At 65.2% G+C, this 20,005-nt stretch overlaps 4 protein-coding genes across 4 annotated transcripts; all 4 read left to right on the forward strand.

Moving 5' to 3' along the window:
- Positions 1–572: 572 nt before the first annotated feature.
- RASSF1 (Ras association domain family member 1) lies at positions 573–5,801 on the forward strand. Its single transcript, XM_058812978.1, has 6 exons — positions 573–822; positions 1,768–1,889; positions 4,086–4,190; positions 4,267–4,555; positions 4,974–5,089; positions 5,193–5,801. The coding sequence occupies exons 1-6, from the start codon at positions 573–575 to the stop codon at positions 5,337–5,339; spliced, it is 1,029 nt and encodes a 342-aa protein (XP_058668961.1). The 3' UTR covers positions 5,340–5,801.
- Positions 5,802–6,106: 305 nt separating this feature from the next.
- On the forward strand, positions 6,107–10,773 carry TUSC2 (tumor suppressor 2, mitochondrial calcium regulator). The gene is made up of 3 exons (XM_058812946.1): positions 6,107–6,276; positions 6,633–6,753; positions 8,317–10,773. Exons 1-3 carry the CDS (start codon positions 6,125–6,127, stop codon positions 8,380–8,382), a joined length of 339 nt encoding a protein of 112 aa, XP_058668929.1. The 5' UTR covers positions 6,107–6,124; the 3' UTR covers positions 8,383–10,773.
- Positions 10,774–13,988: 3,215 nt separating this feature from the next.
- HYAL2 (hyaluronidase 2) lies at positions 13,989–16,600 on the forward strand. The gene is made up of 3 exons (XM_058812970.1): positions 13,989–15,186; positions 15,808–15,897; positions 16,032–16,600. Exons 1-3 carry the CDS (start codon positions 14,260–14,262, stop codon positions 16,443–16,445), a joined length of 1,431 nt encoding a protein of 476 aa, XP_058668953.1. The 5' UTR covers positions 13,989–14,259; the 3' UTR covers positions 16,446–16,600.
- A 1,344-nt stretch (positions 16,601–17,944) lies between these two features.
- Positions 17,945–19,618, forward strand: HYAL1 (hyaluronidase 1). Its single transcript, XM_058813041.1, has 3 exons — positions 17,945–18,994; positions 19,122–19,211; positions 19,301–19,618. The coding sequence occupies exons 1-3, from the start codon at positions 18,098–18,100 to the stop codon at positions 19,616–19,618; spliced, it is 1,305 nt and encodes a 434-aa protein (XP_058669024.1). The 5' UTR covers positions 17,945–18,097.
- Positions 19,619–20,005: the final 387 nt, after the last annotated feature.

The raw sequence follows: 20,005 nt of genomic DNA on the forward strand, positions 1-20,005 counted from the left end.
GGTTGGTCACGTCCTTTGTCTGATGGGGTGCTGGAGAATCCCTGACACATAAAAATAGGCTTTGCACCAGGGCTGCTGCTGCAGGAGCCAGGAGCAAGCAGGAAACCATGTCGGTCCAGCTGCAGCCCCGGCGGAGCAGCCCCCGCTCGGAGCTCAGTGAACTCCTCACCCCAGCCCGGCTGCACGTCCCGGGCTGCAGAGCGCTCCCCGCAGCTCTCCGTCCGCTTCTCGCCCGCCGCCAGCGGTGCCTCCAGCCCCTTCCCGCTGGGAAACTGAGGCAGGGAGTGCAGTTTGTCCTTCTGCGAGAAGAGGCAGAGAGAGGGGAGCGGCTGCCGCGGGCCCCCCTTCCTCCGCGGCGGCTCCAGGAGCCTCATCCCCGCCTCCAGCCCGCCCCGCCGGGCTCGCCAGGGCTGCAGTTGGCGATCGGGAGCCCGGGGCACTGCGCCGTTCCCCCCACCTCTCCTGCCTCAGTTTCCCCGCGGTGTCCGATCGGGGCGGCCCCTCCCGCTCCCCGCCCCGGCCCCGGCCCGGTGCCGGCCCCCGTCCCGCCGCCGAGCAGCGCCCGCCGGGCCATGGAGCTCATCGAGCTGCGGGAGCTGCAGCCGGAGCCGCGGCCGGGCCGGGGCCGCCTGGAACGAGCGAACGCGCTGCGCATCAGCCCGGCCCGCCGGCCCGGCCCCGGGGCGCATCCCGACCCGCGGCTGACGGCGGCACCGGGCGCCGGGCACCGCTTCGAGCCGCGGCGCCGCCCGCTGCACACCTGGTGCGATCTCTGCGGGGACTTCGTCTGGGGCGGCGGCAGGAAGAGCCTCCAGTGCCGCCGTGAGTACCGCGCCGCGCCCCTGGCCCCCGCATCCCCGCCGCCGGCACCCCGCACCCCGGCAGGCACCGGGCGGGCCGCCACTCGGCTTCCTCTGCACCGGCCACCCCCGGCGAGCACCGGATGCCCCGCCACCGGGCATCCCCACCACCGGGCATCCCACCAACCGGGCACCCATACAGGACACAGAGCATCCTGGTAGCAGGCAGCCCCGCTGAGCACCGGGTGTCTCACCAGTGGGCATGAGTTTCCCAGCACCGGGCAGGCTGCCACCGGACACCCCCACCACCAGCGGGTACAAAGCACCCTGCACCTCCCACGGGCCCCCCACGCCTGGTAGTGGGCCCCTCACTGAGCACCAGCTGTCCCACAACTGGGCGCAGGCATCCCAGCGCTATGCTGGGTACAGGCATCTCAATACCAACCACCCCCACCAGGCATCCTGGTGCCAGGTACTTCCATTAAGTTGGGCATCACCATCTGGGGCGGCTGCACCATTCCTGGGCCTCTGGGCACCAGGAACTGCCACCAAACAGTGGACATGCCTGGATTGGGCACCCACATCAGGCACTGGCAGCCTCATACAGAATACCCTCACCTGGCACCACGCATCCCTATATTGGGTACCTGCACCAGGTATTCCAGCACTGGGTACCCACACTGGCCACTGGGCATCCCGGTACTGGATACCCACACTGGTGCCCATACTGGGCATCCCCATACTGGGCATCCCAGTACCAGGCACTGAGCACACTGTACTGGCCAGCCCACAGGGAGCACAGGCACAGCAGCACCGGCCAGGACGTGGCACAGCGCTATGTCCCAAAAGCACAGCGTGAGCAGACAGCTAACACTGTCACCATGTGCCAGCCCTTGTCCCACCAGTGCCCTGATCCTGGCAGCCAGGCTGTGCACAGTGGTGACACTGCTCCTGTCTCTGTCCCCAGACTGCAGCTTCACCTGCCACTACCGCTGCCGGGCCCTGGTGCAGCTGGACTGCGGAGGCCCCGCAGGCGCCGGTGAAGAGGAAGATGGCAATGAGCACGTGTTGGAGAAGGACACCAACGTGGTATGGCCTGGGGCTGCCTGTGAGGGAGGGCTTGGGCAGGGGGTGGCACACCTGGGGGCTGTGCTGGGCTGGGGAGGGCTAAGCTGGGCTGTGCTGTGTGAGGCCATGTCATGGCAAGCCAGGCTGTGCCATGCCAGGCTGTGCCAAGCCTTGTTGGGCTGGGCTCAGCTGGGCTGAGCTGCCAGGCTGTGCTATGCCATGCCAGGCTGCACCATGCCAGGCTATTCTGTGCTATGCTGGGCTGTGCCAAGCCCTTGATGGACTTTGCTGCGCTGGGCTGAGCTGAGGTCGTGCCATGCTGTGCCATGTCGGGCTGTGCTGTGCCAAGCCGGGCTGCGCTGTGTCGTGCCCGTGCCACCCTGCCCGCATCACACCGCACCGTGCCCGAGCCGAGCTCAGCCGGGGCAAAGCCATGTCCGGGCGGGCGAGGGTGAAGTCACCGCCGGAAGCGGGGCCGCCGCGCCGCCCCCGGCCCCGCGTCACCCCACGGCCGGGGCGGGGCAGCGGCGGGACCGCGCTGAGCCTGGAGCGGGGCAGGGCGCGGTAGACGCCGCGCCGAACCGAGCCGGGACGGGAGAGCGATAGGGACCGGGCTGAGCCGAGCCGGGAGCGGGACCGCGATAGACACCGGGCTGAGCCGAGCGGGACGGCGATAGGGATCGGGCGAAGCTGAGCCGGGACTGAGAGTGGGACTGGGCGGAGCCGAGTCGGGATTGAGACCGGGACCGGGCGGAGCTGAGTCGGGACTGAAACCGGGACGGGGCGGAACCCAGCCGCAATAGGGACCGAGCGGACCCGAGCCGGGCCGAGGGCCGGGCTGAACGGAGCCGGGCCAAGGACCGGGAGCGGGCTGAGCCGAGCCGGGAGCGGAGCGAGCCGGGCCCCGGCCCGGGGGCCGGTCGGGCTGGCGCGGGGCCGGGTGTGCCCGTGTGCTCGCCGCCCCGGCGGGGCTGCGGGGCGGCCGGGCCGGGCCGTGCCCTCCGCCACCGCCGCCGTGCCCCCCGCGGCCGGGCCGGGGTCCGGCGGGCCCGGGGGCTGCGGGGCGGCGGCGCTGGCGCTGCGGCGGGGCGGCGCGGGGGGCACGGGGGGCAGCACGGCCAGCAGCGGCTACTGCAGCCAGGAGGACTCCGACTCCGAGCCCGAGCTCTTCTACACCGCCCGCACCTCCCTGGGCCGCCGCCCGCGCCGCCGCCAGGTCGGTCCTGGGCCGTGACGCAATGGGGGTCACGGGTGACGTCATCGGGGCACATTCCCCCGGCTGGGTGCTGGGGAGCAGGCGAGGGTGGGATGGGTGCGTGGGGAGAACCAGAGGTGCTGGGGGTTTTTTCTTGGGGGTGAGCTTGGCCCTACTGTGGGGCAAGAGCGGGGTGAAGCATGGCCGTGCCGGCCCTGTCCGGTTGGATGTGGGGCGAGCGAGGCACCGTGGGGCGAGTGGAGTTTTCGCTGCCTGGCACGGGCACCCCAAGGTCCCTCAGGGTTGGACTGCTCCCGGCTTTGAGGGTCTGGGGACAAACTCCCTGGGCAGTGTCACAGCTGTCCCCATCTTGCAGGGACCCCGTGGGGTCCGGCAGTGCCCGCATGCTGTGGGGTGGCTGTCGGGGCTGGGAACCATCTCAGTACCGCGGGGACACGTGCAGCGCTGTGTGGCCGCTCTGCGGCCCCGCGTAAATAAACACTCATTAGCGGGTGCCGGTGGCGGGGACGCCGAGCCGGGACGCTCGGTGCCCCGTGTGTGGGGCCAGCGCTTTGAAGTGGGGTGCCGGCGGCAAGGGCGGGCTGCACCCCCAGCCCGGCCCTCCTGCCTCAAATCTCAGGGCGTCCCCGCGGGCGCGGAGCCTGCCCAGACGCCCTGGTGCCGGGCTGGCGGCTGCTCTGCCTTGGGGACGCCTCTCTGATCTGGGCTGCCGGGAGCGGCCGCTCGGCTCCGGGTGCCCTCGCAGGGCGTTCTCACAGCCCTGCAGCCCCGGGGACGGGCGGCCCGTGCCGGTGTCCCCGGAGCAGGGCTGGGGCCGAGCTGATCTCAGCTGAGCGTCCCCGGCACAGCCCAGCTCCGCCAGGCGGGCTGATGCAACCCCGCGCAACCGCCCGCGCCTCTGCCGGTGCTTGGGGGCGGGCTGCGGGCCGGCGCGACACCGAGCCAGGCGGGACGGTCCCCCCCCGGTCTCTGTGCCGCTCAGCCCGGCTGTTGTCCTGCAGGATGAGCCCAGCGAGTGGGAGAAGACAGAGCTGGACCAGGCGCAGGTGGAGCAGCGGATCAAGGAGTACAACAGCCAAATCAACAGCAACCTCTTCATGAGCCTGGTACGGGGTCGGCACAGGGCAGGGGAGATCACGGTGCCCTGCCCTGACCCTACTCACCCCCACTGGTGTCTCGTAGAACAAGGACGGCTCCTACACGGGCTTCATCAAGGTGCAGCTGAAGCTGGTTCGCCCTGTCTCGGTGCCGGCCACCAAGCGGGTCCCCTCCCTGCAGGCGGGGCGGCCACACCCCCAGGGGGTGAAGCGCCGCACGTCCTTCTACCTGCCCAAGGGCACCGTCAAGCACCTGCACATCCTCTCGCACACCCGCGCCAGCGAGGTCATCGACGCGCTGCTCCGCAAGTTCACCGTCATCGACAACCCCCGCAAGTTCGCCCTCTTCGAGCGGTCTGAGAAAGATGAGCAAGGTAGTGCCCAGGGTCACCCTGTCCTCACAGTGCTGGCCGTGTCCCCATATTGTCAGTTTGCCCTGGGTGGTGGCAGTTCCATGGTGGTGATGTCCCCAGGGTCCCTCATGGTGCTGGCAGCATGCCCATGGCAATGGTGTCCCCATAGTGCTGGTGTCCCCCATGGTGGCAATATCACGGCAGTGGTGCCCCAATAGTGACAGCTTTCCTTAGGCAGCAGCACCCCCTTGGTGGCGGCATCCCTGTAGCAGTGGTATCCCCCTTTGGTGACAGCGTCCCAGTCACCATGGATGCGTCCCCCATTGCAGCAGTGGTGTCCCCTGTGGGGGTGATGTCCCCATAGCAGCAGCATTCCCGTAGCAGCAGCGATGTCCCCGTAGCGGCGGTGTCCCCGCGGTGACTCGTGGCCCCGTTGCAGTGTACCTGCGGAAGCTGGGTGACGACGAGCAGCCCCTGCGGCTGCGGCTGCTGGCCGGTCCCAGCGAGAAGGTGCTGAGCTTCATCCTGAAGGAGAACGAGACCGGCGAGGTGAACGTGAGTGCGGGGACGGGGAGGGGGCTGGCCCCGCATTGCCCGGGGCGGTGTCCTTGGCGGGACGCCGCGGTGCCCGTGGCCATGGCAGCCCTTGTGCCTGCAGTGGGACGCCTTCTCGCTGCCGGAGCTGCACAACTTCCTGCTGATCCTGCAGCGGGAGGAGGAGGAGCACGTGCGGCGGCTGCGGCACCGCTACGCGCGCTGCCGCCAGAAGATGCAGGAGGCGCTGGCCGCGCTGACGCCGGGGTGACCGCGGGGCGCGCAGCCGAGGCCAGCCAGAGCACCGGGACCCTCGCCCGCCGGCCGTGGGGGCAGCAGGGAGGGGGGTGGAACGGGCACCACCGACCCACTGCGCTGTCACAGCCCCCACGGGGCTGGCACAAAGAGTGAGGGTTCCTGGTGGGAGCGAGAGCGAGTGTCACCCGGGAGCGTGTGTCCCCAGGGAGCGTGTGTCCTGGGGGGAACGAGTGTACCCTGGGGGATTGGGTGTCCCCAGGGGAATGGGTGTCCCTAAGAGAGCGTGTGTCACCTGGGGGATTGCGTGTCCCCAGAGGAGTGGGTGTCCCGAAGGGAGCGTGTGTCTTGCGGGAAGCAAGTGTCACCTGGGGGATTGTGTCCCCAGGGGAGTGGGTGATATGGGGGAGCGAGTGTCCCCGGAGAAGTGAGTGTCCCTGGGAAGAAGCAGGGCATCAAACACCAATAAAGGCATCTTGGTGACGAGGCCTGGCCTGCGGTGTTGTCCTTGGCGGGGCGGGCTGGGTGGGAAGGGACGGGACGCGCAGTCCCAGCGGTGTCGGCGGGCCGTGGGTGTCCGCACGTGGTGCGGGTGGCGGCGGCGGGATTCGAACCCGCGGTTCCCGCGCTGCCGGCGCCGGGCGGGGAGGTGGGCGCGCCCCGCGCCGGTGTCACGTGACGCGGGCGCCGGAAGTGGCGCGGGCGGCGGCGCAGGCGGCGCTCGGTCGGTGTCGCCGGGCGGCTCCGGGCCGCCCCCGTCCCTCCCCCCGCGGTCCCGCTCCTGCCGCCGCCGCCCCCGCCATGGGCGCCAGCGGCTCCAAGTCGCGGGGGCTGTGGCCCTTCGCCACCCCGGCGGCGGGCGGCGGCGGCCCCGAGGGCCCCGGCGGGCAGCAGGCCCTGGCCCGGGCGCGGGCCGCGCGCGCCGCCACCCCCTTCGTGTTCACACGGCGCGGGTGAGAGGCGGGCGGGGAGCGGGGGGCTCTGGCATAGGGCGGGGGCTCTGCCGTGGGGCTGGGGGCCCTACTGCGGGGCAGGGAGGCTCTGCCGTGGGGCTGGGGGCTCTGCCGTGGGCCGGGGGCTCTGCCGTGGGGCTGGGGGCTCTACTGCAGGGCAGGGAGGCTCTGCCGTGGAGCGGGGGCTCTGCCATGGGCCGGTGGGCTCTGCCGTGGGCCGGCCCCAGCACAGGCGCGGCACGGGGGTCGGGGGGCCCCAGAGGAGCAGGACCGGCTGTCCCGGCCCGGTTCGGGACGCAGGGGGCCGGCAGGGCCCGCACGCTCTCACCCCAACGCCTCCCCTCTCCTCTCGGCAGCTCCATGTATTACGATGAGGACGGGGACCTTGCCCACGAGTTCTACGAGGAGACAATTGTCACCAAGAACGGGAGGAAGCGCGCCAAGCTGAAGAGGATCCACAAGAACCTGATACCTCAGGTAACCTGCAGAGAAGGATGGGGGAAAGGATGGGGCAAAGTGCCAGGGTGACGCTTGGAGTCCGGCCTTTACAAGAACCATCTCCCTCGGGGCATCTTCTTACTGGCAAGGTGGAGGCTCTCCTCCTCTCCAGTTTCTGCCTCAGAGCCATGATTCCTGTGTGTCCTGGCTCACACCCCTGTCACCTGAGGCTGTGATAGGCAAGGGAGAGCTGGTGGCACCCTCCAGCTGCCTTTTTTTGAGAGAAGCAGTGCCTGAGCCTTTCAGAACTGACTGGCAGGGGAAGATAGCTCAGCCAGATGTATGTTGTGGGGAACAGAGTTCCAGGCAGTCCTGCATGGCCGTCTCCTTACCAAGCACCTTCCACAAACTGTAGGGTGCTGTGCTGCCTCAGCCAGTGTCATGTCACTATGCAGGGCCAGATTGTGTGGGGAGCAGCAGCCAGGGCCCATCAGCTGCTGACATGAGTTTGCACATCCCCTCCAGCTGCTCAGCAGTGTTGACAGCGCTCTGCTTTGCTCTTCAGTGGAAAAGTGTCCTCTCTAAATAAGCAAGTGGTGTGAAGCTGGGCAGGGGCTCGAATGTTAATGAGGATCGTGGTGCAGGGGCAGGAGAGCCTGCATGTAGGGAATCTTTTGGGGGCATAAATGGAGGAAAGAGCAGATCAAAGCAGGGCTGGAGAGAGCCTCTATAGAAGTCTTCCCTAATTAAGCAGAAAGACATGGCTGTAATGAGCAGCTGGGGTGAGCTGTGAGGAGCGGGCAGCCTCTCAGCTGGATGGAACCCCTCTGAGTGCTGAGCAGGCAGTTGTGGATGGAAGGATTTGGTGCTGCTCCCTGGGCTGGCATTCTAGCAGAGGCAGGCTTGGCGTGTGGAACTGAATCCTCGTTCATGTGGGTTGAAACTCACCCAGTTGGGAAGCTCAGCTGAGCTGGAGAGAGCAGGTACCAGCACTGAACAGTGCTTTTCTAACACAGCTTTACTCTGGTTCTGCAGGGCCAGGCCCAGCCCTGAGCCCCTGCTCCCCCTCTGCCCCAGCCCCCAGCTGGTGCTGTAATAGGAGAAGGCAGGGATGGGGCATGGGAAGGGTTCCTGTGGCTCTGTGGAGGGAGTTGCATTCAGCAGCCTCCCCCCTGCACAGAAAGCCGCTTTTCTGTGTGCCAGCTGCCCCGGCTGCGTTCCCTCAGAGAGCTCTTTTCATTGCTCTAAATCCCGTGAATGAAAGGTGCCGCATGAAAAGCCCAGACAGCCAAGATCTGCCAGTCACGCAGCAGCTGCTGCACGGGCAGTGCCTGGCAGAGCAGCTCCCTCCTTCCTCGCCCTGCCGTGTGTGGCAGCCAGCCCTGCCGCCCTCGGCCCTCCAGGGAGCAGAGCGAAGGGCAAAGGGCTGCTGCTCTGTGTGCTGCTGCCCAGGCATACCTGGAGTCATTTATTGAGCCATTTCTGGAGCCTGGTCCCTCCAGTTCCTCCAGGGCACCGTGTTCTCTGTCACTGGGTGACTGGCAGGGATCAGGGATGTTGATTGGCCATCCCTTCTGCTCACCACTCTGACTTTCCTTTCAGGGCATAGTGAAACTAGAGCATCCTCGCATTCACGTGGATTTCCCAGTGATTATCTGCGAGGTGTGAGTCCCAGACATCGCTGCTGCCTGTGGGTGGGAGGCCCTGCCCCACCACCTCCAGCCTCACTGGGCCAGGCTGCATCGTGTTCCCACCGAGGAGGACTCCAGCCGTGTGGCAGGATGGTGGCTCTCCCCTCGCCTGGAGTGAGGCAGGACGGAGCAGGCCTTCGCAGGAGATGGGTGATTGTGAAACGACTGCTTAAAAACATCCTCGCTTGAGTCAGAAGACTAAAATACCTTTTGTAGCCTCTAGCCGACGTTTGATGGGTAACTGGAACTGCAAACAAGCTGCTGTGATTGAGCTGTGAAAGGGAGAGCAAGCCTGCACTTCTCACCAGAGAGAATCCCCTGCTTCTCAGGTATGCGGCCCAGGGAGAGCCAGGGCACGGCACCCCGAGGTCCCTGGGGCCCGCAGCTCAGATGGCCAGTGTTGCAGCATGTCCCTTTGACACCGGTGTGATGTGACGCTCCCCTGCGTGGGTTTGTTGATGGAGGATAAGCAGAGCAGGCTGAGGGGTCTCAAAGCACATTGGGCTGGCTACTGCTCTCCTCTCGGGAAGGGGATGGAGAGCAGATGCCGCTCTCGTAGACCTCGGTCTCTTCCCCCACTGCGTTTCCCCACCATGCCAGCGCTGGGGAGGTTGGCTTTACTGCTGCCTGCTGGAGATCTCTGCAGTCCCTGGCCCCTGCTGGTGGCAGCAAGGTCCCAGCTCCGCAGCGGACTTGCCTCCCCCATTGTCACACTGGCTCTGCTGAGCGCCTCCCTCGCCTGCCGCGGGGCTGGGCTGCCGGGCAGCTTCCTCACCCCTGCTGCTCTTTGAACATACCTCCCTGTAGGCTGGGCCTCGACTGAGCCAAGCAGGAAAGGAATCCTGTCTTCCTTCCCTGTGCCCCTGAAACAATCAATTGGTGTACCTGCCCCGGCTTGGAAATCTCCCTGGCGATGTGAACTGTGGTTCCTCCCGCATCCCAGCTGGCGGCAGGAGGAGAAATGCGATGCACTTTAAAGGGAGGCTTGCTGCCCCTCCTTGGAGGGTCCTGCTCTTTTCTCCTCTTTCCTCCCACCTAAGAAGGTTGAGGTCTTGGTGGCACCGAAGAACCTCTCACCCCTGTGTGTGTCCAGCTGCTGGGGGAAAGGCCTGACCCCAAATGCCCCTTGGCAGCACGAGGAGCCCCTGCCTCCCTGCTCAGCTGTGCCCAGACCGGGCAGGCAGAGGAGGACCGGCAGCAGGCACAGCTTTAAAGTGGGTCAGAGCCTACTCCCCACAGCAGCCAGCTTGGCTTTCCTCCTCTTTCGTTCCAGAACTTATTTACTTTCTAAGCACTTCAGATGTTTGCTACCTCGATTTTTAATTTAAGCTGCTGGCACTTGGCTGCCAGCCCTGTCGGTGTCTACGTTGGATGTATCCATCCCCGCGTCCGCCCAGAGCCGCCCGGGCGCGGGGCCACATTCCCAGCTCCGGGGAGATAACAGCGACGTGGCTCTTGCTGGCTTCCTGTCACCACCTCTTCCCTTCACGTCCCTCCACCCGCGGTTCCCATCGACAGCAGCGAGCTCACGGGGTGAAATGGATGTGCTGGCTGCCACCAGGCAGGAAAGTGGAAGGGCAGGGCTCATCTACACTGTGATGCTGGGCGCTTCTTTCGACATCTTTTGTTCTGCTTGCTTGGAAGAGTCTTGTCTTAAAACAATCCCTCACTGAAGTGTTTCTTATTTGCACCACCTGCTCTTGAGTTTCTCTCTGGCTGGAGCTCCCTGGGAAGGGCGTCCCTTGGGCTCCACAGGAGAGCAGGAGCTGCTGTCCCCAGGAAGAGGAGAGAAAACCGTGGTCACGCTGTCTGTGCTGCCTTGCCCCACTGCTGCACCGACCCCACTTTGGGCGTGGGGGAAGGAGGAGGAGGGGTGGGAAGGGGGTTGGCACTGTTTGCCTACCCCAGTGGGGAGCCCCTCACTTGGCTACCAGCCAAAAATCTGCTGGCAGGGCATGGCCCTAACCCGGGGGAGGGGGCAGAGACTGTGACCAGCTTAGCAAGGATGCTTTTGTCCTTTCTGACAGGCTGCCCATCCTTCCCCCAGCGTATTAAACATGCTTCCCCAAAACCCATGCCTTCTCCCACTCTTCTACCCCCTCAGTGTCACCAGAGTGGCAGTGAACCTCTGCAGGCTGCCAACAAGCTGCATCCTGCCCCGCTTCTTCCCAGGCTGGTCCCCACAGCAGCCAGCCCCCAGGACCCAGCAATCCTGCAGCAGCAGGGCCTTGGGAGCACCTGGAGGGATCTTAAAAATGTGAAGGTCACTGTAAATAGTATCTATGTCCACTGTGGTGTTGGAGCAAGCAAAAAAAAAAAAAAAAAAAAAAAAAGAAGAAACTTTTCCTTTTGATTCTTTTTTTTTTTTTTTTTTACAATTTCTGTGCAACATTGTGCTTTCCCGTGTGGATGTGTAGCCAAATCGTACTCACCGACACTAGGCTCCTTGCTCCTCTAGCGTGTGGGTAGGACCCAGGGGTTTGGGAAATGTACACTACTTATGGTCCTTCCTCCCAGTGCATCTGTCCACTTTTGTTAAATTTCAATAAAATTATTTGTAGAGCCCACAAGTCCCACAGCTGTCTTACTGGGGAAGGCAGATGTACCTGAGGGGAGGTGGACTTCGAGCCCCCCGTGTTTTTGGGAAGGGGGTGTTTGTGCACATGTGGCTGATGGTGAAGGATTCTCAGGTCACAGCCATTTCCAGGTTCTCCAGTTGGCACACGGGACTGTCAGGAGTTGGTGGCTGTGTCAGGCTGTGACTCTCTACTTGTAGCTGCCGTGACAACTTTTAAATGTATAACTAATGTGAAATATTTGTAATTGCCGTGTTCATTCCCGAGGGCTGGAGCTCGGGCCTCTCTCCCCTCCCGTGTGGGTACGAAGGTCGGATGACCCAGGGCTCGCAGAAGCCCAGCTTCAAGCTGGCTCTTGCCGTGGCTCCGCCCGAGCCCCGCGGGGGGGGAGGATCCGCCTGTCCGCTCCTTCCTCGCCTGCCAAATCAGTGCCTCATTAATCACGGGGGCCTGACGTCCTGGAGCCGGCGTGACCCTGTGCCGGGATGCCGCCCGTCCCCCGAGCATTGCCGGCTCTCCGTGGGGCAAGTGTGATCTCACTTTGTTCCCCACGTCCTGTCCCCGACAGCCCTGCAAGTGTTTTCCTGCGGCCACCGTCACTTCTCATCATTTCCTCCATGCAATGATCGGAAATGAGCCGCTGATGAAAGCTGTCACCAGAGTGAGTGGTGCAGTGTGTGGTGCCAGCCCTCCGGCCTCGGGGGGATGAGGCTGTGGCCCATTCATCCCTGGGGACCCCAGCCCCAGGAGGGATGGATGGATGGAACCTGGTGGTTTAGAAGGGGACCAGGTGGCTGTGCAGGGCAGTACAGCCCGGCGAGGTTACACAGCCCAGGCTGTGGCTCTCTGGCTCCGTGGCCATCTCTGTGTCTGCCAGAGCCACCACAGTCCCCTCCTGCTGCCCGTGGGCAGGGCCATGCCCGGAGCCCCCAGCCCAGGGCAAAGGAAGGTGCCAACATCCCCTTCTGGCCTCATGGCTGCTCCATTCCCAATGTGACCTCCTCTCATGCCTTGCCCGGACCTGTCTGGCACAAGTGCCTGTGATTCACTCCCGTTATCTTTATCTGCCATCCGTGAGGGATTCCCATCCTCGTGCTGCCTGCCTGGAGCAGCTCGCCTGCTCAGCTCATGCTGGTCACTGCCCGGTGCAGCCATCCCGCACCCCTCTGCACTCTGGGAGTGACTTGGAATAATCTCATGCTCGCAGGGCAAGGGGAGGCTGGATCTGCCCAGCTGCCCCTTCCCCAAAGCAAATCTTCCCTGGGGGAAGGAAGGAGGGAAAGTGAGTCAGGTGATGCTCAGCTGAGGGGACAGCAATGAGAATTTGCGTCACATTGAGGACTTGCAGCCCTCCCAGCAGTGGAAACGTGTGACCCCTCCGGCCACCCCACTGCCGGTGGGGCTGGATACCTTCGCACGAGGAGGATGGAAAGATTTAGCTGCTGGCCAAGGGAGCCTGTTTACTGCCCAGAGGGGAAGGGCAGTGCCTGCAGCGCTGGGACTGCTTGGCTCCCCACAATCTCTCCCAAGGGTTTTGGCAGCCACCGCCCAGCCAGCGGCTCAGCTGCCCAGCCCCTCTCCCAGCCGGTGCCTGGCACTGCCTGCAGGCCAGGCCGAGCTGTGGGGTGCAGCCCGGGTTTGGAGGGGCCGGCCTGGATGCAGTGCCCATCCCTAGCGGGGCTGTCACCCTCTCGGTGGGAGCTTCATCACAAAATCTGACACCTAAGTGGTGCCGCTAACTGGAGCCAGCTGCGGGTGCCTGCCCCAGGGCTTGGTGAGGCACCAGGAGCTGACAGGAACAATGCTGGGCTTGGTGCTCCTGCCTGATCCTTAGGGAGCTGTTGGGTGGCTGGGGAGCACTTCCGTAGATTCAATCCCGCTTCCTTCCCCTGTCGGCCCCGACACACCCTCGCAGTTCGGTGCTTCCTGCGCGGGACACCCCGATGGCCCTCAGCCCAATGGGGCCAGCCCTGGCCAGGACAGGCGGGGGACACGGGGACTGTCATATGCCACACGGCTGGTCCCTGAGCCCTGCCTGCTCTGTTCCCTGCCAGAGGGGACCGGCTGGAGCCTCAGCAGCTCTTTGGGAAGGAAGCCCCCCCAGCCCTGTTACACCCATGGCCCCCCTTGTCCTCTCCAGGCAGGAAACCCACGGGGCCGTGGCTGAGTCAGCAGCACCGATTGCCCGAGCCCTGCACAGGATGTCCTGTCCGGCACAGCACCGCCCTGGGGTCGCCACCGTCCTGGGGACACTGCTCTGCTGCTGTCACCACCATTGAGGACACAAGCACTCTGGCTTACCAGCACTCTGGAGCCACCACCATTGTAGGATCACCAGCTTTTTAGGGACAACATGATCCTGGTGTACCATCCTGGGGTGGTATCACCACCATTCCAGAGTCCCCACTTTGGAGTGATGATGATCCTGGGGTCACCACGGCCCTGGGGTCACCACCAATTACTGTGATCACTGTGGTTTTGGAGTGACCACGACCCTGGGGATACCACCACCCCCCGGGGGCACCACCCCGCTGGGGCCAGCCCGGTCCCGGCTCACCGAGGTTTGGGGACCCCCGGCCCCCTCAGGCCGCGCTCCCCCCGCCAGCCGTGGCGCCCCCTGCCGGCCCCAACCGCGGCCCCGCCCCGCCCCTTTCCGCCGCGTGGGGGGGCGGGTCCTCCCGGGCCGTACCAATCGCGGCGGGACAGGGGTATGACTCCCCGGTGCCCGGTACCGCGGCCCCACGGAGGTGTGTGTGTGCGGCGGGGCTCCGCCGCCGTCCGGAGCCCGAGGCCCCGAGACGGTAGGTGCCACCAGCCCGGCGCGGCGCGGGCGGGGCGCGGGGGCGGGGCCGGCGCCCCCGCGGGTGGTGCGTGCCGGAAGGTTTAAAAGCCGCGGCGGGGGGGCGGCGGCGGTGCTGAGGAGCCCGCGGCGGGGCATGGCCTGAGGCGCGGTGAGAGCCGCGCGGGGAGCGGGAGCCGAGCGGGGCCGCCGGGGGCCGCGCCCCGGCGCTTTGTCTGCCCGGCTCGAACAAAGGCAGCGCCGCGCCGGCACCCGGGAGAGCACGAGCGGGCGAAGCCGCTCGGGACCGGGATTCCCGAGAAGCAGTCCTCACCCGGGGCTCTGCCCGCACCCTCCGGGCGCTGTCTGCCCCGGGAGGGGACTCGGATCGGGGTCTGCTTTGGGGGGTGCGGGCAGATCGGCCCCTGCCTGCACCCCCTCCTGCCGGCCCCGCTTTCTGACTCTGTTCTCCCGCCGCCCCCAGGTCCTGTCGGGCAGGATGCGCGGGGGCTCCGCGGCGGCGGTGGCTGTTCCCTGGCTGGCCCTGCTGGCCTTGGCCCGGCAGCCCCCCGAGAAGCCATCGGCCGCCCCCCATCTCACCCGCCGGCCCTTCCTGGTGGCCTGGAATGTGCCCACCCAGGACTGCAAGCCCCGCTTCCAGGTGTCCTTCGACTTCAGCATTTTCGACCTGGCTGCCTCCCCCAACGAGGGCTTCGTGGGGCAGAACCTCACCATCTTCTACAAGGAACGCCTGGGACTCTACCCCTACTACACCCGTCAAGGTGTGGCCGTCAATGGTGGTGTCCCCCAAAACAGCAGCCTGTCCGAGCACCTCGCCCGCCTCCAGGAGGGCATCGAGAAGTACATCCGCTCATCCACCAAAGAAGGGCTGGCCGTCATCGACTGGGAGGAGTGGCGGCCTGTCTGGGCTCGCAACTGGAAGCCCAAGGATATCTACCGGGAGGCTTCACAGGGACTGGTGGTACAGCGTCATCCCACCTGGCCCCCTGAGAAGGTGAACAAGCAGGCAGCGTTTGAGTTCGAGTCGGCCGCCCAGGAGTTCATGGTCAAAACCCTGCGCAAGGCCAAGAGCTTCCGACCCAAACAGCTCTGGGGGTTCTACCTCTTCCCTGACTGCTACAACCACGACTACAGCAAGAACAAGGAGAGCTACACCGGGCAGTGCCCAGACGTGGAGAAGTCTCGCAATGACCAGCTGAAGTGGCTCTGGAAGGAGAGCATGGCGCTCTACCCCTCCATCTACCTCGACCCGCTCCTGGACTCCACTCCCAACAGCCGCAAGTTTGTGCGGGCGCGGGTGATGGAGGCCATGCGCATCTCGCAGAAGCACCATGACGATTACTCCCTGCCTGTCTTCGTCTACACCCGGCCCACCTACCTCCGCAAGCTCAATGTGCTCAGCCAGGTAGGCCTGCACCACTGGGACCTCCTCATTCCAAGCCCTGCACATCTGGGCTTTGGGGTCAGCTGAGGTGCTTCCTCTGCCTGTGTATTGCACCTTGTTCCCATGGAGCAAGGTGGCTCTGGAGGCTCGTGTTGGCACTCATGGTGTTACTGGCACCCCATGGTTTGACTGTTTCCATGTGGTGGGAAGCAGCACCATTTGGCATGGGGCTGGCAGCTGGCCCCAGGGAGCAGGAGGAGTGCTTCCTCTCCTAGGACCCCCAGCTCAGCCCCTCTCTGGGGTAGATGATGGGGTGCCACAAATTGTTTCCTTTATGGATGGGATGTCTGGCACCAATGGTGATTATCTCCAGGAAAGTGCCTGGGATGTACTGCAGGACTCAGGTCCTGGCAGCTGGAACCCTGAGGTGTGTGAGCCCACAGCTCCTGTGCTGTGCTGGCTTAGCCCCTGAGGAGGAGGGCAGTACTGGGAAGCCTGGCCCCCAAGTTGTTGGGACAGTGCCTTTTCCCTGGAGTGGGGATTGGGTCCCTGATCCTGCAGTGGACGCTTTGGAGCACACTGTGCTGGGGCTGTGGGTGCTGCGTGGGCTCTGTGGGCGTTAACCAGACCCTGTCCCCACAGGCAGACCTGATCTCCACCATCGGAGAGAGCGCGGCACTGGGTGCGGCTGGGGCCATTCTGTGGGGTGACGCAGTTGACACCAGAAACCGGGTAAGTTTGGGGTCAGTGTGGGGGGTAGATGGGTGGAGGGATCACCTGCCCCAGGGGAGGAGCAGTGGCTGAGCTGTCCTCCCCATCTCAGTTGCTTCTCCCTGGGTCTCACCCTGGTGCTTCCCTTTCCCTAGGAGTTGTGCCAGTTAATGAAAAACTACCTGGAGGGGGACCTGGGACGCTACGTTGTCAATGTCACGACAGCAGCAGAGCTCTGCAGCACCACGCTGTGCCAGGGCCGGGGTCGCTGCCTGCGCCAGGACAGCCACGCCGATGTCTTCCTCCACCTCAACTCTTCCAACTTCCAGCTGCGGCGCCGGGATGCTGACCACCCCGAGCGCCCCCTCTTCTGGGCCGAGGGCCAGCTCTCCTCTGCTGACACACTCTTTCTACGGACCCACTTTCACTGCCACTGCTACCAGGGCTGGCAGGGCAGTGGCTGCCAGACACGTGCTGGCCCCCGCAGTCACGCCCCCGGCCCTTTGGCACCGCTGGGACTTGGGGTGCTGTTGCTGCTTGCAAGCTGGTGCTACCCGCCCCTGGACTGAGCTGCCCTTTTCTCTGGCGGTGTAGGAGAAGCCTATTTAAGATATCCCTACCCTGCCTGGGAGGCAGCTAATTATGGAGGGCTGTCCCTCACTGTGGCGGTGTGGGAGAAGAGCTCTGCGGTTGCCCCATCTTTGCCCACCCTGCTGCAGTGCAGGCGCCCTTCATGGGGATGGGGGGAGGAGGGGGACCCCTCTCCTGTTGTAAGGAGAGGGATGGGGGCAAGAGGGACACGGGGGCGGGGAGCGGGTGCTGCGTGGTGCTGATCCCCCGTGTGCTGCCCCACACTGAAGTGCTTTACCTCGAATAAAGCTGGATCAGACTGAGAGCTGTGGGCTGCTGTGCGGCGAGGCGGGCACGGGTCCCTCGACTCGCGGATACAACCTCCGGCACGGGGCGGCGGGAAGCGGTGTGTGTTGGCAAGGAGCTCGGGGAAAGCTCTGCTCTGCTGGGAACTGCCCCGCGGAGTGGAAGGGGCCGGAGCCGTGTGGACAGCCACGGCCGGGCCACCCATGTGGAGCCTGCGTGCGGCCCCGCCCCGGCCCCGCCCCGCGGGATTCCCCGCCTGGCCCGGCCCCCAGCCCCCGGCAGTGCCCGGGACGCGGGGCCGGAGGGAGCCCCCGGCAGTGCCCGAGATGCGGGGCTGCAGTGCCCGGGATGCGGGGCTCTGGAGCCCCCGGCAGTGCCCGAGATGCGGGGCTGCAGTGCCCGGGATGCGGGGCTCTGGAGCCCCCGGCAGTGCCCGAGATGCGGGGCTGCAGTGCCCGGGATGCGGGGCTGGAGCCCCCGGCACCGCGGTCGCCACGTGAGGACGCCGTGCTGCGCGCTATGGCCGGGGGTGGGTTCAGCCCCGCTGGGCCGGGGACACCGCTGGGCCGCGCCCGCCCCTGAGCTCCTCTGTCCCGTGCCACGAGTGTCCCCCAGCGGTGCCCTCGCGTGGCTCCTCGTCCCCGACACCGCCCTGCTCTGCCTGTGCCCGTGCAACCTCTCGGGCCACTGCCCTGTCCGGAGGGGTGCCCGTGGGCATGGAGCGGCCCCGGGTGGCACAGCCACCTCCCTGCCCACGCTCCTCCGCTGCAGTGAGTCCCCGTGCGGTGCTCGCTGTGCCGGCTGTCCTGTGCTGTGAGTGTCCCCAGGCAGTGCCTTTCTGTGCCTCCTGCCCCCCTGTGGCTGCGGAGGTGTCCCATGCCACCGCGGGCTGTGTCGCGCCGGGTCCTGCCCGGTGCCGTGCGCTCCCTCCCGGCAGTGCCCTCATCCCGCCAGGGAATGGCCGGCGCTCTCCGCTTGGCGAGCGGCGCAGCCCGCGTCCATCGCCGTGACCTTGCTCCCCCCGCGCCGTCCGTGTCTGTTTGTCTTTCCAGCCCACTCATCGCCGGCCAGTCATGGGGTGTTGACTCTGCGCATTCCTTCCCTGCCGAGCCCGCCGCCGCCGCTCCTTACGCGGGGCTGACGCTGCCTTCCCACGCCGGGACTGCTCTGCTGGGCTCCAGCTGCTGATAAATTCGGGGGCTTTGAGGAAGTGGTGACCCTGGGTGACCGGCACCGCTTGGGAACGGAGGTGTGGATTACCGCCGGTCCTGACTTGGGGATAAAAGCTTCAAGGTCTCAGCTCTCCCCAGACAGCTCCAGGACTCACCCTGAGCACACCAGCTCCATGGCATCAGTGTGGTCCTGCTGGCTCCTCCTGCTGCTCCTGCCTGCCCTGACCCACGCTGGGGGGCCCGGTCCTGTCCTCGTCAACCGCCCCTTTGTCACCATCTGGAACATCCCCACTGAGCGCTGCGCCCAGGAGCACAATGTCACCCTCAGCCTGGAGGTCTTTGATGTGTTGGCCAATGACCACGAGTCATTCACCGGGCAGGACATCACCCTCTTCTACAGCGACAAGATTGGTCTCTTCCCCTACTACACATCTGAGGGGGTGCCAGTGAATGGGGGGCTCCCCCAGAATGCCAGCCTGGAGGCTCACATCCACCAGGCCACCCAGGACATCAAGGTGACCCTGCCCAGCCCTGACTACGCTGGGCTGGCTGTCATCGACTGGGAGAAGTGGCGCCCACTGTGGATCCGCAACTGGGGCTCCATGGAGATCTACCAGCAGAAGTCAGAGGAGCTGGTGCAGCAGCAGCACCCGCAGTGGCCTCCCAAGGAGGTGGAGGAGATGGCCAAGCAGCAGTTTGAGAAGAGCGCCTGCGATTTCATGAACAGGACCCTGTGGCTGGGTGAGAGCCTCCGTCCCAGCGCCTACTGGGGATACTACGGTTTCCCTGACTGCTACAACAATCACTTTGATTTGCCCTACAATGGGACGTGCCCAGATGTGGAGCAGCAAAGGAACAAGAACCTGTCCTGGCTCTGGAGGAGCAGCCGGGCGCTCTACCCCAGCATCTACCTGCCCCTGTGCCTCAATGGCACCAGCAAGGTTCTCCCCTACGTGCGGCACCGCGTGGCCGAGGCCTTTGCCGTCCAGCAGGGAGTCCTGGACAGAGCCATCCCCGTCCTGCCCTACTCCCAGATTGCCTTCGAGCACACTCTGCACTTCCTTTCCCAGGTGACGGGCATGTGGGGATCGTGGGCACCTCTTGGGCTGATGGGCTGGCACCAAGGAGTCTTTATCTCTGCTGGGGCTGTGTGGGGGCTTTGGGCACTGCTGACTTCTCCTCTCTCCGTGGCTGCAGGAGGACCTGGTGAACACCATCGGGGAGAGCGCGGCTCAGGGTGCTGCTGGCATCATCTTCTGGGGCAGCCTGGACTACAGCACGTCCAAGGTGAGTGCAGACAGTGGCATCAGCTCCCTGTCAGCAGGAACGCCCAGTTCCTCAGCTGTGCAGGACTGTGACACCGAATGCCATTGCAGGAGATGTGCCTGAGGCTGAAGGACTACGTGGAGGGTCCCCTGGGCCACTACATTGTCAATGTGACAGCCAGTGCTGCCCTGTGCAGCCAGAGCCTGTGCTCCGGGCAGGGCCGCTGCGTGCGCCGGGACAAGCAGCAGGGCTACCTGCACCTGGACCCCTCCCGCTTCTCCATCGACCTGCACGCTGCCAAGCCCTGGCTGGTGACACAGAGCCTGGAGCCTGGGGAGGACATCTCCACACTGGCCAAGGAGTTCAGCTGCCAGTGCTATGACAAGTGGCAGGGACCCCGCTGTGACACCCAGGGCTTAGACAAGTGACCCCTCACACATTCCTCCCACTCTGGGGACGCTGGGGCACACAGGGTGACACTACCTCAGCACCCTTGCCATGGGGTTGAGTACCTGACTGTGGGACTCTTAATAAAACCAGGAAGCACCAGCAAGTGTCTCCTTGTCTTCTGCTGCAGCACGTTTTGGGGTGCAGCACAATTTTGGTGCCTGGGGCACCACTGCTGCCTTGTGGCGTTGCCAAGGGCTGTTCTTTGGGCTGGGAGTTTGGGAGGTAATGCCTCAGAGAAACCACAGGAGAAAAGAAAATTTATGGGAAAAGACATAGGAAGAGGGGATGGTGGGGGAAGAGGATGAGAAATGGAAGAATGATGGGGAAAGAGTGGAGGCAAAGGGGGTGAGAAGATGTGATTGTGT

The sequence above is a fragment of the Ammospiza caudacuta genome, chromosome 12 (genome assembly GCF_027887145.1).
Source record: "Ammospiza caudacuta isolate bAmmCau1 chromosome 12, bAmmCau1.pri, whole genome shotgun sequence".
Taxonomy (NCBI): Eukaryota; Metazoa; Chordata; class Aves; order Passeriformes; family Passerellidae; genus Ammospiza; species Ammospiza caudacuta.